This window comes from Lissotriton helveticus, chromosome 10, assembly GCF_964261635.1.
Source record: "Lissotriton helveticus chromosome 10, aLisHel1.1, whole genome shotgun sequence".
In the NCBI taxonomy this organism is placed as follows: Eukaryota; Metazoa; Chordata; class Amphibia; order Caudata; family Salamandridae; genus Lissotriton; species Lissotriton helveticus.
Genome location: NC_136071.1, coordinates 187689220 through 187708018, shown reverse-complemented (window position 1 = coordinate 187708018; position 18799 = coordinate 187689220). Strand labels below are relative to the sequence as shown.

At 40.1% G+C, this 18799-nt stretch overlaps 1 protein-coding gene across 1 annotated transcript in view; it reads right to left on the bottom strand.

Annotated features, from left to right (window-relative positions):
- DNAH3 (dynein axonemal heavy chain 3) overlaps positions 1-18799 on the bottom strand; it is a 660573-nt gene that overhangs the window by 340199 nt on the left and 301575 nt on the right. The window contains exons 20-23 of the mRNA XM_078665068.1: positions 13217-13331; positions 9812-9928; positions 7735-7914; positions 5006-5142 (exon numbers count right to left, since the gene is read on the bottom strand). Of these exons, the coding sequence (XP_078521194.1) occupies positions 5006-5142; positions 7735-7914; positions 9812-9928; positions 13217-13331 (549 nt within the window). The remainder of the gene's footprint in view (positions 1-5005; positions 5143-7734; positions 7915-9811; positions 9929-13216; positions 13332-18799) is intronic.

Sequence of the window (18799 nt, the reverse complement as noted above, 5' to 3'; positions counted from 1 at the left end):
GAAACATATAACAGTTTTTGGTATCTGGAAGTTAGTTTTAAAGAGAAATCATATCCCAATAATACCACAAAAGCAATACGTGCAAGCCTGCTCCAAATACTGTAAAATTGCATTACAAAAATCTTGAAGAGCTACACAGTGCCAGATTACATGAGACCAATTTGCCACATCAGTCGATTCACATCTAAAACAATGGCTCGGCAAAACTGATATAATCTCCTCAAGAACATGCGCAGTTCGATAACTAAACCACTTGACACCTCTGAGCACGTGAAATTCAATTTATTAACCTGACCCCAAACTTCTCTTGTCAATACAAACTCTTCCTTTTCCCCCCACTTATTTACAGCTTTTTGATAGGTATGAATTCCTCTACTTGATGCAAGAGTTTTTTTCCAACCATGAGGTCACTTCGGGGCTAAGGTCTCAGTTAAATTAATAACCACATTTTTGCTTATATATATATATATATATATATATATATATATATATATATATATATATATATATATATATATATATATATATATATATATATATATTAATGGTCTTTAATCTTGAGATTAAAATATTGTAAGACCACTGCAACCAAACATCTGTGCCTTTTTAGTCCAAGTTTTCCACCTATCACCTATAATGAAATCTGTCATCTTAGAGAAACCCATTGCCCCCCCCCCCCCACCCATTCAGATACAGTGCTTTGAACCCCGGGCGAAATCATACAAACGTGTGGCAACATTCATATAGGGAATCAAATAGTAACTATAAAATCCTTCCGCTTTTTTAAAAAACAATGTACGGTCTTTTATGAAACTTTCTTGGGGGATTTATTTAGTCAATCTAAAATATAAATTATATTATATTCTCCTAAAATCACATTCATCAGGTCATTCTTAAATCAGAAAATATATTGTGCAAAATAGGCATGGTAATATTCTGTAAAATTTACACTTTCCTCCACATCTCTATACAAAGTGCTAAGTACTAGTCTGGTACTTTTATCCTGCTAAGTAAAAGGTGTGAAAATACATTCTATACCCTCAAGAAAAGCCACATTCAGCAAGCAGGGTGCGGCAGAAAAGAGAAAATTAAACAAGGGAAGAATTGCCACTTTTATCAATGTCACCCTCCCCATAAGGGTAAGGGGGAGCAATTTCCATTGAGCTAACAGCACTCTAACTTTCAATAACAGTGGACAAAAGTTTGACTCAAATACATATTCAACCTTGCATGTATATCTAATCCCTAATTAGTGCTTTGGTTGAATATAAATACAGCCATGAAGCCCTGGGAGCAGAATATCTGCCACACTATTGCACAGGATGACTTCAGTTTTAATTTTATTGATAGCCTCCTAACCCTCGAAACATAATTAAAAGCTCAAAAAGATTTTCCTAGTATCTAATAGTAGCATTATAGTATCAGCATAGAGATTAATCTTATCCATTTATGGTATAGGAGGTCGCATTTCTCGCCATCCAGTAAACAATCGCAGCAGGTACTTGATTTACAGATAAATAATCAAGCGATTCTGCAAACAGAATGCTGATTTGTTCCTAACTGACACCCAGCAATAAAACCATTCTGATCATGATGTATCATCTTAAAGGCTATCCCATTAAATGTAATTGCCAACAATTTCATAATTTTTGTATAATCCGAATTCAAGCATGTTATTGGACAATATAAATTTGGATCCCTTGCATTTTTCCCTTTTTAAAAAAAACGAACTACATTTCCTAGGTTATAGGAAAGTGGGATGAAGAAAAGACAAGTGAATCGGAATGAAAATGGTATCGATGAAAGGAAGGTGCTAACTTGACATAGGTTTTGTTACAGCAATTAAACCGAGTATACCCTCCCATGTTTTAGTCACAGCCTAAAGTATTTTGTAAAATTCTGTGACTTCAGTGACCATCCAAGAGTCGCTGCGATCATTGAATGTGTTTCTGAAGGGAATGTTTACATGCTTTGTTGCAGTGCATTTAGTTTGTGCCAAAGGTTGAAGGTGGTGAACACCTCCGCTCATTTTTGGGCACTAGGACTTATTTTTTATTATCAAACTTTGACTGAGGTCAAGAGAGAGAATGAAAGGAGGAAAAAAAAAGAAACAAAAGAGGAGAAATAGGTACAAAAAAGAACCATCAAGAGTGTGATAGAGATACTAAGGGGCTTATTACAATGTCAGTCTGAGTTGGCTCTGGCCGACACGTCGCGGTCTTGGGACTGACCGCCTGATTACTATGCGACCAATACTCCCATTTCTCTATGGAAGCTGGTGTTACAACCTTAAACCAGTTGTAATATAGGCTCCCATAAAGAAATGGGGTGGGTGTAAAACCCTGCACCCTGTGGCAGGCCCCCCCATGTGGCCCCAATAATGTATACAAGCACCCCTATATTCATGTTTTAAAAAAAGAAATCTGAATGTATTCATACGTTATCTGCACGCTAACAAGACTTAAAAGTCTAGCATGAGTGAAGATTCAGCCATGTTTGACATTAGTACTGTGACAAAAATGACAAAGTGGGTACAATTTAAATAAATTCTCATTCTGCCTAAGGACAGTATATAGTGTACATAGGGGTATGTTAGGGCACAGATTTGTGGCCTGGTGATAAAAGTGTTATCCCTCGTTACCAGTGTAATGCATTTAATACAAAATTTATTTTTTTGCGCCTTTATGTGCAGAATGACTCCAGGAAAGTGTGGGTGCAGGATTTTTTTCATTTTTGTTAGGTTTTGTTGAACACAGGTTTAATAATTTTTGCTAGAATAATGCGTATATAACTAAAAGAGTGCTATGTAAATGCTTAAACACATGATTGTAAGAGAGAGTTGATCCAGGTTTCTGCATTTGATGAACTTATCTCCCAACATTATACTGCTTCCTAGGGACACTTGTAGATCTCCTGCATTACATCACCAAGCCCATTAACCTATATCACTGCAGCCTAAGGACCCCAATCCACCACACTGCAGTAAATCCCATAGATACCTCCAAGTACATGTAGCCACAGCACAGCTCTAGATCTGAGGACCTTACTGCTCTGTATACTAGGGACACAAACCCACCTCAGTGCACCCTAGGGAGGTTAACAAACCACCTAGCCCTGCAACCTTGATACGCTGAGATGCAATGCGGAACTGTGTCCTAGGGGCACTGACACACTTCACTGCACTGCCTTATATGGATGCTGAATTCCACTGCATCCTAGGGACATCATGCACCACAATGTAAGCCGTCATAGCTGTGCTATCATCAGCTATGCTAACACACCACAATCATCCACTCCATCTCAAGGATGCTAACCCAGCAATCTTTATTCCCTCCTTGTGACATTAACCCATAACAGTCCACCCGTGGGACAATAACAAACCACACTGCACTGCATCATAGAAACCTAAACCAAAACATTACATCATACATTCACTAACCTTTCACATAACAGTCTGTGGACACTAACCCACCGTAGGGACTAAAGGTACCTATATTAACCACACTGTACTGCATCTTAGGGACAGTAATCTACCACACTACATTTTAGGGTCACTAACCTTAACACTAAACTACTTCAGAGGGACAACTACACACCATCCACACAGTTTTACACTTTAGGGATATTTACCCACAAAAGTGCACAAACATCATTCTAGAAACACTAAACTAGCTTATGGCACTGCATCATAGGTGCAGCCAGGAATTTACTTGGGTACATAAGTACTGCTATAGTCAAGCCTTTCAATGACACTGGTGTACTATTACATCTGAAATACTGAATTTAAATGTTGAACTCTTCTTTAAGCACACATCAATACAATATATATCCTTGAGACAAGTAAGTTCTGCAGAACCACGGTTTCCACCCTTTCCTGCCAGATCATGATTAGGAATGTGTAAAATTCATCTAATTTGCTTTTGCATAAATACACACATTTTTGGAAAAATTAATAAAAATGAGTTTATTAACATATAATGCAATGCATGCATTTGGTTTTATATTTTAGTACCCTGGCGTCCATTGTGGATTTGAGGACGCATTTGATACTAAAAAGATAGAGCAAAAAAATGCAAGTGCGGTGAACAGCAGCCGTTCACGTTCTCGTAGTTTGCATTATTCTCAAGCGTTGGCACTACATTTTTCCCATGGACGGTATATAAATATGCGGTGTAGCTTACTTTTGGGAATTTAGCATTACAAGCTTAAATAAAACTATCAAAATTTCACATGATTAGCCCCCACATAACAGATATTTTGCCCTGATCTAATCATGATACACAGGTTCTGGAAGGTGGCTCCCAATTTCACCCTTGATTACAAGCATTCTGTCTCTATGGCAGGCAAGTGAAAGTTGTTATTATTTCAGTCTAGATGATTTGGAAAAGGGAATGTCTCTAGCAAGTGTCTGCACTGGAGCTAGGACAGATATAAATTAAAAAAAGTGTTCATGAAAAGTATTTCCACCCTTCCACCGTTTTCACCTCTTTTACTTCATACTTCGCAACATGTAAACAAACATATTTCCATGACCCCCTTTTAAACTGTAATCCTTAATAATTATTTTTCAAAATCCATACCTGTTGAATTTATCAGTGCCTTTTACATTAGGACATGCACCAGAGTAAAAAGATAGGGCGCGATTATGGTACTCGTGTGGAAATTTCCACAATTAATCAGGGAAAGTAACCTTTAAAGATGTTTAACATTAATGGGATTAAACATATCTATTTTACCTGGTTATTTCAGCTGTTTTGAGCAGCTGGAGTATCCAGGGGAAAATCCAGTTCTGTGGTGTTATCGCTTCACTCATACTCCTGCTAGGCACAGTATCGCCAGTTTTCAGGCCAATTGAATATTAGGATTAAGTCATGAGTATGTAACCCCATTATATCCCCCTTTCATATATCCTACAGGAATATGGCAAGTAATAACCCAGGACGTCCTTCAGAATAATCAGCATGGGTAAATTTCAAACTTGCATACCATCAATGGATCACTGTACCTGGGAAAGAACAATCTTTTCTTCTCCAAATACAAATTAAGCCCTTTTTGGATGTCTTCCAAGAGAGTATTTGCTTCAGTAAGCCTTCCAAGCATGTTTGGCTGTTCGGTGGCTACAAGTACTTTGGTGTCTTTCACCTACGAAGGCAAAAAATACAACTTTACTTTCATTCACTCTTCACTTCTGAAGTATTGTGTTGGAACTATCAATTTAGTATTTTTGTTTACTTTTCCACTGTTTGTTTCAAGAGTAGGGTATAAAAACCACGAAAAGATATCTTATTGATGTCTAAAACTGTATATTTGAAAATGTATAGTTTTACTCCTGAGTGAGTAGACTCACCTCTCATCAACTAGGAAAATGTATTTCATTGATGAGATGTGGCTCGTGAAAGATGGGACATGTGAAAGATAACAGAGGTTAGATGAAAGTTTCTTACTATGAATGGGCAAAGCTCTGCCTGACTCAAATGATTTCTGTGAAGACTGGCTAACCTTTCTATCAGCACTACATCAATAAAGACAGCCCTGCAGAAGAAGCTAAAATCGTCCTTGAAGCACCATGCTGGAATCACAATCAACGGCAAAGCCAGATATTCCACTTATTACACAACAACCCATAGTAGATATCACTATGATATCTTTGGTATACTTGAATGGTGCTCTTTGGTGTTCATTTCTTGAGCGGGAGGGAACCTACATTGCATCATATTTCTTAAAATGTCTATAGGGTTCACAGAATGATCTTGTTGACTCCCAAGAGGAAAAAAGAAAGAAATGTATTTAGTTATGATCACATATTACCTGCAAATCTAATCATCTGGTATCTAATGTATGGGAGGTGTATCCTTGCCATGTGAAATTAGCCAAGACTTTTTGATTTTACTAAAATTCTATACGTTTACAGGGGCTTTCAGACAGTCCTATTCATTCACCTGTTTTCGTTGTTTCATTCAATTTTTTTTCTACTCACTGCAGCATATAATATGAGGCACTGAGCCAGCCTTTGGCAACTTCGCTGTGCGTTGGACCATTCTGCTATTTCACAAGGAGGTCACTCGCAGTAGTTTCCTTCTGTGACACGGACTACTTTAACAATGTGTGCTTTTTAGGACCAAAAACTTTTTTGCTTTTAGTCATTTTGTTATTTTGGCGAGGTCCTGGCAGCTTTCCCAACAACAACGTTTTACAAAAACTATGACAAAACAAGCATTGACAAAGCTAAAAGGCTGGCCCCCAACAACGCATCTATTGTCTTTGGCAATGTGTGTCTTTATTAGGTTGACTTAACTGTCTCTAAACCTTGAAATACTTGAGAAAGTCTAATTTCCATTCATAAAATGTAGGTGAAATGTAGCCGGGAGACTTGCCATGGTCAGTCTCCAAACCCCAGTCATAAGGAATTGGCCATTCACTACATTGTTTATTAACTGTTCCTTCAGTGCAGCCAAAGACTGTACAATCATAAGCCCTGGACTACCAAGCAATAAGGGCCCGACTCATCAGGGTACTTTGGTATGTAACGCCTTATTCTGGGGGAGGACAGAAGTAAAACAACATCCATTGTTGGTATGTGGAGGAAAACTCACATGGTTGACTGAAAAAATAATATTTACCACATGAAAAAAAATAAAAAAGTTAGCCTGTGCAAATAATTGTATTTGTGTGGCACATACTCATGCATAAATGTTCAGCAGCCACATTTTTGCTTTGGCGTGACCTGAAAGTCATAAAATGATGCAGCTTTGCAAGAATACTACAGGGATCTTTATAAATAACATAAAAGTCAAAAAATATATTCCACATGTTGGCGTGAGTCTATCGGAGTACATTTCTTACAATTTAGTAAAGTTACAAAATGGGGAGTGCTACCGCTGAACAAACATTTACTAATACACTCATCTTGATTTCACATACCTGATACAAATTGGCTTTTTCATTATTATGATACGTGGAAAATCTCAAACAACTTTCAATATCGATTAGATAGCTTTCACGTTTTTTCAATTGCACATTGGTCCAGTGCTTAAATTGAGCCGATGGTTTCCGGTGCTCCACACGGCACTTAATTGCCAACACCGACACTTGTGACAGTATGCTTCATGGTGGCACAGTTTGTCTTATTTAGAGATGAGCGATGAGTTGTTTATTTATTTAATATACATTAAAAATGACTAATACCTGCCATCCAAGCCATTCTTATAGCTTTGGGGGCCTGGAATAGTCTGAAATGCCACACTTGTAGGAGTGTGATGGTTAGTAGTTGTATTGGTACTGTCAATGGCACCGCTGGCAGGGGCAATGGGTTGTGCAAACTGCAGTGGCCTCCTGACAAGGGCCCTAGCCCTTATGTTTTTTTTTACAAATTAAGCACTGCATTGATCGTCATCAGGGGTCTGTTTTGTGCCTTACTTGTTTGACCATATTCTATACTTAATTCCTGTAGTATACTGGGCAATCAAAGCACCTATATTGTTTGATGTGCAGACGGTAGAAAGTCGAGCATTCTCAGTTGGAGGCCCATGATTGTGCTACCCTACCTGCCACTTTGAGAATGGTCTCCACCAAAAAGATTCATTCTTTTTGTATTGACAACTAAAATAAAAATAACACATTGTTTTCTTTGGGGGTGTTGATATACCATTTCCAAAGATCAAGAAGCCTAGAAATTGGTCGTTAAAATGGTATTGAGTTCCACAATGTATGCATTAAACACAAACAGCTACTTACCGCTTCGGCCATTATATCCTTCCAGTAGCTGTCTACTATACCAAACTTTCGTCCTTCTTCTGGCATTTGAGCTATAATATCTTCTGAACTGAAGATGGGCTCCAGGTAGAGCCAGGTAGCTTGGCATTTTAACCAGGCATCTAAAATAGCTTGCATAGATGTCAGTTTATGTTCCCATTCCTGCAAACAAAGTACGACACAAAACCAAGTTGGCTGTCAGGATGGTAAAAACTAACATTTGAGAAGCAGTGTAATTAAATTATTATACAGAGCACCTAGTTACCAGAGATTTTGTGCTTGCATAAATGGCAAAATTGACCAGTTTCAAATGTCTTTAAATATTTCAAAGGTGACCCAAAACAAGCACTGATATCTGCATTTTAGCCATCTTGTGCTCATTAAAAAACTTTTACAGATGTGCAGTATGAACTGCAGTAGCAGCTTCCTTGTGTCGCATTTATGATTTGAAAGCAACTCATTCCATGTACTCACTTTCAATCCGATCATCAGGCCAATTAAGCATTATTGCCTTCTTTGCACGTCATTAACAATGGTGGGGTTAAAAACGGTAATAACTCACCTCTCTCAGTTATGGGCGCGACCTGAAGATGTGGGCGCATAATGGATCGAATGTGGAACATATTAGGTAGAAATTGGAATTTAGATGCAAATGCCAAGGTGGTTCTGCTCATTTTTCTATTTACTTAGAACAGGAGTCATTTTAAGGAATTATTGATTGTTCATGAATATTAGATTCCTATATGAGTATATTAGGACTGATTTAGATATATACTGTTGCACGGGTACTTAAATATGATGCTGGATTTTCCTCACCAAAAAACTCCAGGTGGGTCCACTCTTTATACTCTGCTCTGGATTACAATAGGACTCTCAATTGTTTTCCATTAAACCACATTCGTAGACCACTTTATTTAAGGCTCAGAAGCCTATCATGAGAGCTCCCACTTCAGTGTAGTTAGCCTCCAGCTAGGCACACAGTAAATTACACCAAGTCACTTTCTCTAAAATTGTGTGAGGGTAGGTATTCCTAACTTTATTGCCACTTCCCTTCCACAAGGGGGGAAATCAGAACCTGGACATTACAGTAATACCACTAGGGGCTTATAACGATGTCGGTCGGAGTTGCCTTCGAACGACACCATCTCGGACCCGGGACCGACTGACCTCAGGTCGGTGGTTTCGACCACCTGATTACGATGTAACTGAACACTGTTTGGTCACACACTCACTTTTCTCTATTGGAGCATATGTCACAACCGTAAACCGGCCGTAATACAGGCTCCTATAGCGAAATGGGGGTGTGTGTGTTTAAAACCCTGCACCCTGTGGCATGCACCCTATGGTGCCTGCCAAACAGTGCGGGGATTTACACCAACCGTAGACCGCGGAGGCAAGGGGGCTCTGCTAGGGGCCCCTAAAGTCGTTCTCCGTCAGCCTTTCTGTGTCGGAAAGGCCAGCAAGGAAAGGCTATGGAAAACCGTCATGGTAATCCCATTGGTGGAAACCCTGGCCACAGGGGATTACGGTGCAGTTCAGACCAGCTGTAAGACTCTGAGAGTTGGTCAGAAATGAGTTGGAGTGACCCGCCCCATTTAGGTTCTGACCTCCGACGCCGTAATCGTGAGTTCAGACCGCAAACCAACCGTGTCGGACGGAAAGCCTCCGGCCGCAGTCACAAAGCTTCCTTCTAGCGGACGGAAGCTTTTCGATCAACATCGTAATCGGCCCCCCATTTCAAGAGAGTTGGCATGTTTCTATGTTTACTCAGGTCCATTGCAGTTGCTACACAAGTGAAGAGTAACAAATGGGATACATCAAGTATACAGTATAGTATTTAACGCTGGAGAGGGCCTTTAATAGCCTGTATAGCCCTCTACAGCGGGCTATAAGGCTATATTAACAGTGACACCTGGATCATACTTCCCTCAAGTCCAACACCAACTAAATTTCAGCTTGGTCTTTCCAGACTCTTGGACTTTGTATAAAAAGATGTCAGCCATACTAATGTGCAAAATCATCGTAAGAGGAAATTGGAGAATTGTAGGCTATATCTTACTTTGGCTTCTTCTTCTATTGATTTTATGAATGGAGAACCACACATTGTCTGTGTCTTTACAATGTGATCATCGAGAAGTAGCTGGATGTCATCAACAGCGGTGAGGATGCTTGTATTCTGCAAAGACAACACATTTTGTTAGGCAAATGCAGCAGGTTTAGTTTGAGACTTGCTTTAGCAGAGCATGAAAAACACTTAAAGTGGTTAGTCGAGATACATGTATGATAGCCAGATTGGTATTTGGTAACTGACTCTTTTAAAATGCGAGGCAAAATCAAGAGTAGCTGTCATACTGATATGTACATGGAACCCTGCAATCCCTGTATAAAAACTGTCTCTAATTTTCTTATTACAGTCTAGTTGAGACATCACAAGTCACCTGTAATAAGAAAAACACATAGCTGCTAAACTGTAATAAAGTACTGCAGTTGGGACATCATAATGCCTGCTTCCAGAGCAAAGGTGCCAGGTAAAGGAGCAGAATTACAACTATTGTTTAAACGAGGAAATCGAGAACTAATTTTTCAACTCTTCTGGACTTTTTGTTGAAACAAGTCATTAGCAAAAAGGAGAGATATATGGCAGAATGCTTATTTTTTGCACAGTAATAGTTCATTTCAGAAAAGTGGGAATCCCTTTGCATGTTTCCTCATATATTGAACAACAGCTGTTTTTGAAAATGACTTTCATAAAACTGCATATATTGTTTCAAGAAATTACTAGCTGTATACTTTTTATGTTTAATTATACACAACAGATTCTGTATTCATTCTACATGTTGGTAACCATGTTGTATCATATGAAGGTACAAGAGACTGAGGATTTAAGCTTTTTTGGGTTACAAGTCATGATACGATTGTGTTTTGTAATCAGAGCTACTGAAATTGCATAGCAGGGTACAGCCACATTTTGCATCAGGGTTGGCTAAATGATGCCGCAAGAAAAGGCAAATTATGCACGTAAATAAGGCAGCTTTTGTGATAGTCTTGCCTCATTGTTTTGTTATTTTTAAACATGTTAACACTGTCTAGGTAAAGGTTTCATCTTATCAGTACCAATCTAACGCCCAAATACAGCTTTATGGATATTAAGTGTGACCTCCTAACCTTTGTGAAGGGTCTTCCACTGTTCTGCTACACCTATTGCTGAGTGTTTAGTAACTTTTGAACATTTGAGCTAGAAACATTTTTTTAGGAAGACTCAGCCCTTGGGAACGGGAAGGAGTGACGATGGAGGGAGCCTTGTTCCAGCATGGGGACTTGCTGCCACATGGGGACATGGAACTCGCGCATGGGCTAACAAAAAATTATTTCTTACACACACTAGTATCCTTAGATGTATGCAAAGACAATGGGCACCTGAAGGGAGGGAACCAGAAGTGTATGCACCACTACAGGCGGTACACACAATGGCCAATGGCAGACACCTGGTGCGTGGCTTTACTGTGGGTTCCGCACACAGCTCCTGATATCGCTCTCCTCTCTGAAAGCAAAATTGGAATAGGGTCTCTCACGTGATCTTCCAGACAAGGGTTGGGCTGCTCTGTTAGCATATCCCACAAAAGTCTCTCATAATTCTAGATTTAAATTCATACAATTCTCAATATTACATAGGGCATACCTAGCACAACACAGAATCAGTTGGATGTTCCCATCGACATCCTCCAAATGTCCTTGCTGTTGTATAGGCACTCTCCTACACAGCTATGGTCATGTCCTTCACTGACTGCTCACTGGACTGACATATCAATGGCCTTAGCAGAACTATTAGGCACCACACCCTGGGATACTCCAGAATGCTGTCAATTGGGACTCTGTCGCAGGCCAAAGTACTCCAAAGTACTGCTGCGGTTTGCTGACTTGGCCCGAGTTCTGGTGAAACGAGTGATAACCCGACACTGTAAATCCCCAAAGGCTCCACAATTGCTCTCTTGGTGGGAGGAGGTTATACACTGGGGACAGGCAGAGAGTAGAGTGATACGGAAGGAGGAATACAGGGGTCTATGCAAACGACCAATCGCACTTGAATGGGATGCCCTCCTAGAAAGGTTTCGATCCCAAAATGAGATCTCTGATGAGGAGTGATTCACTGACTGTTCATGCTAAATACGCATGAACATGGTTACCCATACAATCACACCCCCCACTTGTATGTCACAATCGGACTGGATATACACTGCATCTCTATGGGGGTTTGAGGCATGGCTTAGGTAAAGCCCCACACTCGTGGAACACCAGTTTCATCCATGATTACTATACAACAGGTCGACACATATGTGGCACCCCACCATGTTCACCCATGTTTTTGTTGCTCCATAATTCACTACCACGAATAATGTATGGGTGACATCATCTAGTTGTTTGGGAGGGGGGCTGGTGGGTTATGGTAAATTGTGCTACTCTAAGGAAATGCCTATCTATGAATGGTAATGTTCTAGAAGATCTGTCACATGTCTATACTGTACACATTACCCATTTCTCCACAGTGAATGTCATGATGCTGTTATACATTGAAAAAATGCAGTAAAGTTTGTACTAAAAAACATTTTGGGGGAAATCTGCAGATTATGCAAATGATGGATCAATGGGTCAAATCCGACAAATTCATAACTATGCAAAAGATGATGTGGCGCAAAATGGCACCAACTGAAATGAATAAAATACTCGTCCACACGTTAAAAGGATATTGCAAATCAAAAGATCAAAAAAGACAGTTTTTACTCTTTACCAAAGATTGTGTCATCAATACATTTTACATAGTGAGGGAGGCAGTAGGTCTGCCCTCTCAACCATTGCTGGTTTGAAGTGTCTTTCACATTTGGCTCAGCCCGTTTTGGGGGTCTGTCTTTGCTAAAGGAAAGAAATGCCACCCTGTCTGTCATGCCACCATTGCATGGTAGTCTGGCAGGAATTGTGCACTTTTTCCAAAAGGGCTCCTTCTGTTTCAGCACACCATAAGTGCAGGGAACTCAACATATGGTCTGTCAACTAAAGCAGCAGTAATCCTGCCGCCCTGGTAGCTAGTGACCCGCTTTCAGGCAGTAAAATTAGTTTTTTAATGGTAGCACCATCTCTTGAGATTGCACACTAACAGATGTGGATAGCATTTGAAGAAAAAGACTGTTCCATTTTTATCATAAACTATGATCCTCTGTGGGGTACGTGAGAGGCATATCAGTAGTAGCAGCACACTACATAAAGAATCTATACAATGTAAACTAATTTTAGGATCATTTGGAGATCTGATGTAAGAAAAAGCATCATATTTGTAAAGTCCTTTATCATCCTGTGGATACCGATAAAGGATACAGGATTCCAGAGTTTAATTCCTTATTTTACAAACCCACGGCAAATAGTTCATTTCCCAAAATAGCAGTAATTTGATACATTCAAAATGTTAACTTACTGAGTCCCTGTACTGAACAAAACTGAAGTACATGTTGGCCCATTCCGATTTCATCTTCTCCATCGATTTCTCTAAGGAATACTCTTTGCTAGCTGCTGCTCCAATTTGATCCAGTCTAAACAAAAATAATCAGAGGGCAGATACAGCCATAATTTGTTTCAGAATATATGTTGTCCATTTGTGAAAATACAATGAAAATGTAAAGCAGCTGCTTTCAGCAAACCATATTCATGCCAGTAGAGCAAACGTGTTCACTTAGACAACAAATACTTGGCAACCAAGAGGCCTGGGGTTAGGAGTGTGGGTTGTAAAACAACATTATTTGCAATTATTTTTCAGTTGACTGTGCCAGCAAGATTCTACCTACTGTTGATATGGCAAAGTCATGGAAAATACTTTTCCACCTTATTCTACAGTCAGAAACATCAATGGGTATATGCATGTTGTAAGACATTAGGTTATTGATTGAGGGGGGTTAGAACTCTGGTAGGAAATCCCATAAGTATAAGTGGTGAGTCAAAAGGATCCTAGCGCCGTGAACAAATACAGCACCGCAAAAATACCACTCAATGGGCAGAAAGTCGGATACATCTTGGTTCTCAGACAGACTCAGGCAAATGAAGAGTAATCCATATAAACAATGTTGCCACCTAAAGAGGATGCCCAATGATCTTGATCAAAAAGTTATAATAAGGTGCAGAGAGCTGCTATACAAAAAGAGAAGTCTGGACTGCCAATAAACCAAACCAGGATGATTTTTGGCCAGTGGGACAAAGCTGCAAGCCATATCTGTAGAAGGCTCCATGAAGCCAGATATCGTTGCTTGGAAGTCCAGCTGAATAGGATTTGCTGCTTCATAGAAGAAAGAAGGCATGCCAACCAGCGACGCACCGTGGGCGGATAGGCTGGCAGGTAGGTTATGGTCTTCTGATGGTTCTTCTGGCAATTGCTTGGGGGTTAGGCAGGTGCAGCACCTCAAATACCACTTCCAATGGTCCAGGACCTGGGGGCATCACTCAAGGGGTTAGGACTCCAGCAGAGGCCAGTTGCAGGGTCCAAGGTATCTGGAACTTGTATGTCCCTGTAGTCCACACAGGAGGCCAGCCAACTAGCCCTTGATGCCATTCTGGTAGTCCTGGGTTCACAGACTTGGTTCTCTCTCCTTCAAACAGTAAGGCAGGCCCTCAAGCAGCAGGGCAGTTCTCTGGTAGCAGCAGGGCAGCCCACCGAACAACAAGACAGGCCTGAAGGAAAAGGGCATTCTTTTGAAGTACAAGGCAGTCTTTTGAAGTCTTCCACAGGTCCAGGAGTGTACTGATAAATGTGTTCAAGAAGTTCAATATTTGTCCCTGATGCCAGCCTTTGAAGTGGTGGTAACAGCCTAGACCCCCCCCCATCTGGTTCTGGAAACATCTTCCCTTCCCCTGCCAAGGCTCCAAAGACTGTTGTCGGGTTCCTTTGTGTGTGTGCTGGAGGCAGCTCTTTGAAACGTGAGTGGGGCAGGGAACAACTCCACACCACCAATACTGACAGGATGGACCATGCTGGCAATACCTAGTCGCCCTTTGTCTCCCTGTCTGTGAGAAATACACAAAGGCCAACTGCCAAGCTATTCACAGTCATGTGACCCAGGACATAGGCAGAAGGCACCAAGTGGTTAGTACAAGAACATGTCATCTTTCTAAAAGTGCCATTTTCATAATTGTGACTTGACAATCCTTTCTGTTCCCAACAAAACGTTAACACTTATTAAATATAATAAAGTAACCTAATGCTATTCAATTGAAAAGATATGCTTTACCGTAGTGAAAAACAAATCAATGCACCCAGTCCTGTGGGCTTTCTAGGGACTACCTCAGGGGTCCTTTATATGTTTTAAAAAGGAAGGTTTAGACTTGGCAAATGGTTTATTTTGCCAGGTTGAATTGGCAGTTTTAAACCTACACTGCAGCCTGCAGACTTAAATTAAATTGCAACTTAGGTAGGAGGCACATTGAGTGCTGCAGGCCCGTTAGTAGCATTTAATTTACAGGCTCTGGGTACAGGTAGTATCATATAATAGGGACTTATAAGTAAAATAAATATTTCAATCAGGTGTAAGCCAATTGTACCATGTTTTAGGGAGACAAGTACTTTAACACTGGTTAGCAGTGGTAAAGTGCACAGAGTCCTAACACCAATAAAAATAAAATACTGAAAAGAGAGGGGTGAAGGCAAAAGGTTTTGGGGAAGGCCACACGACGGATGATAGTTCTAACACTTGTCCTCAAACCTATTACAATTTCTTCAAGGGGGACTGCAGAAACTCTGAGGCCAATTTAATGTCATTCATTCATTAGGGCCTAGCCTAACAAAGGCCCTGCCTGCCTTTTTGTGCTCAATGTCTGCTAGTCGAAATAAAATAACAGTTGAGGAAATTGAGACATTATTGTGCATTTTCAATCACAACTGGCCAGTAGGAATGATCACAAGAGTGCTTTACAAGAGTTTTGGTGGCTTCTTCAGACAATTTTAAATATACAAATCAAAGGTAGCATTTTAAAGTACACAGGCTCGGTGACATTGGTCAAGAATTTCGTGGAAGGTTGCACAATAACATGCAGGCATTCCGAAGCTCTAAAGATATACAAAAGATTTCTGAAAACATTGTTTGATTGTATTTAGGATCCATCCAGATGTAAGGTGTGATCCTTCATTCAGTGTTTTCTCGTTATGGTCAGCTGTCTGTTGAAGAACAGTCTAAATAGTTTTCTGAAGTGCAGGTGGCAGGGTTTGCCTTCAATTTAGAATTCAGGCCATTCCAGAGTATAGGCCTTGAACTCAGTGTCAGTATTTTTGGCCTTCAGTCCTCAATGGTGTTCAGTGGTGGAACAGAACTGTCTGGCCAAGGATCTCTAGGCAAGATTTAGTGCATTTTTAAGTTCTTTATGTGTACCAGTTCTTTGTCCAGACGGCTTCATGCATGATACAAGCACCTTGAATGACATTAAAACACCACTGTAGAGGGCACATTGGTGTTTTATCTACATTGCGCCAGTACAATTGATATTACCATTTTCCATATTGCTTATTACAACAAATATTGGCTATTGGGATCAACAATGCTCTCGTAAGTCATGAAATGTCATGCTAGTTTGCATGTTACGTCAGAGAGAGTACACAATGCCTTGCCAGTACCGATATTGGCAACATAAAGCATATATTACAATACTGGTATTCATATCCCTAGTAATACATGGTTTGCACGAAGCTTTTACACCGCCTAATGAATGACACAGGGGCCTATTCAAAAACTGCACTTTGTAGTATGTTTAGTAGTTCTACAATGGTACAACACATGTACTACAAAATTCGATTGACAAACCTCACAAATCCTAACGTTGCATATTTACTACCAGGGCATTTGATGTAAATATGTAAAATTTCAATTTCTCACTGAAACTGTTTATGACATCCTTAATACGGTTTTAATATAGTTCGTGAGGACACTTGTGTTGAATCAGGTAATTATGTTTCCTCTCTTTAGTTTTACATATCATATAACTATTTTAGACACAGAATATGAAAGTGCAGCTAAATAATTACAGTCACCAAGATTCGTTTTAATGTTTTTGAACTGCCCACTTGGGCTAGATTTTGATATCTTCAATAATCCTTAATTTTTTGCCTGATACCCAGTTGGAATATTAACTGCTTGAACGTCGCTGTGCACTTAATATAGAAGGATGTGGAAAGCGGATCTTTCATCCACCCATCCACCCGTCCATCTACGTACACGTATGTGAATATATGTATATATAAATACAGATATATATATATATAACATTAGATTTGTGTTTAAAGTAACTACAATTTTAAACGTGTATTATAAATATTTAAATTCATTAAAATAATTAAACAAAAATGGTCTAATACCATTTACTAGATATTAACTGCATATAAAAATGGTCCAAATGGGATTGTGCAAAAATTATTTTAAATAATAATAATTCTACATTTAATTTGATATATTTTATTCATTTAATTATTTCTTCAACATTTATTTTGATGGGTTATTGTGCTGTAACATTTAATTTCTTTTGTTTACAGGTTAATAATAATTATTTTAAGTTAATTTAATTTTTTTATTTTGCATTACAGTATTTAATATATTTTCTTACTAATTATTAAACCTTACTACTTTTCCAAATCCTGTATCATAAGGAGCTCATTGTCACTGTAGAAGAAACCTCCGTCTATATGTGTAAGCTACTATTAGTAACTTTACCCTCGTAATTTCTGTTCTCGAAGTCTCCATACTGTTTTAAGTCTGCACCTGGTATTAAAGTTACACTCAGAAATGGTAAATAGCAAAAAAAGGCTGAAGTTAGTGCTAGCTGCATTATTAAGTTTCGACATGAACAGTAGTAAGTTTCCACATGAGTAAATCTAAATATGTAAATTTACCTTTGTGAACAGGGTACACAGTGTCATGATATGACAACAATGTTCACCCTCCTTAGTAAAGCACATATTACCATGCCACAATGCCAGGTTTCACAGTGCCCTGTTAAGCATGCATTGCCATAAAATAATGTAACTTTTTACTTTGTTTCAGTAAAGAATGCATTACGATTTTATGATTACAGTTTGTTGGACTTGGCCCTTTTCACGGAAATCTTTCGCTTTTTGCTTCCCCTAATTCTGGAAGTCCCCCTTGTAATGTAATTGTATAGGCCCTGTGAGGTTAAAATGCCCTGGGTAATGTTAAAATCAATGCTAGGTGCAGGTGCCCTCTACCCTCAACATGGCTGCCATAGGCCTCTGTTACTGCAGTGTGGTCTTGTTAAGGCGCATTCTAGTTGCCAGGAGCTGGCAGGGACTCCCAACATTGTTGCCATTCCAGCCTGCCTTGCCTGCCCACAGTTAGAGTAGGGAAGCTCCTGGCACATTCTAGAATAGGGGCGGAGCCTAGTTTTGCCGCCTTAGAGGGTGGTCACCTGACCTGGGCCTATAAAAGGAAAGGGAGGGAAACTTTCCAGTCAGTTGGGGCATCACTGACCTGGGGGGGCCACGCAAGAGATTTAGGCGGTAGGGCCTAGTCAGGGACTTATGCCACTGGGAGTGACAGGGCTTAGGTGCTGTCTCTTAAGTTGAGTGAGGTACCCTGAACTAACCCACTGATCTGGCCCGGCGGGAGGGGAACCCAGGGACCATCTACAGTGACCTGCTGAGGATCCTGTCAGCAGCCCTCAACTCAACCCCCCTTCAAGAAACCAAGAAACTGCCATTGACAAGGGCACCAAAACTATCCAGCGCCAAGAAGAAACCTAACTACCACAGGACTGCTGGGGATCAACCAGGTACTGGGCTGTATTACTTCTGCGCCCCTCAATCCTGTCCTGGACCCCCTTTGCTATTCTGCCACTGTCGTGTGGCCTGTCCTGCCTTATCTGATCTGCAAATCTGACTGTCCTGCCTAATCAGCGCTGTCCTATGGTGCCCCTGAGAAGCGCTGTGGACTGCCGGAATTGTTGTGCCTCTAATCGCTGTGAAATTGCCCCCGAGCGCTAACTCTGCGTAGCGCTAGCCTCCTGAACTGCT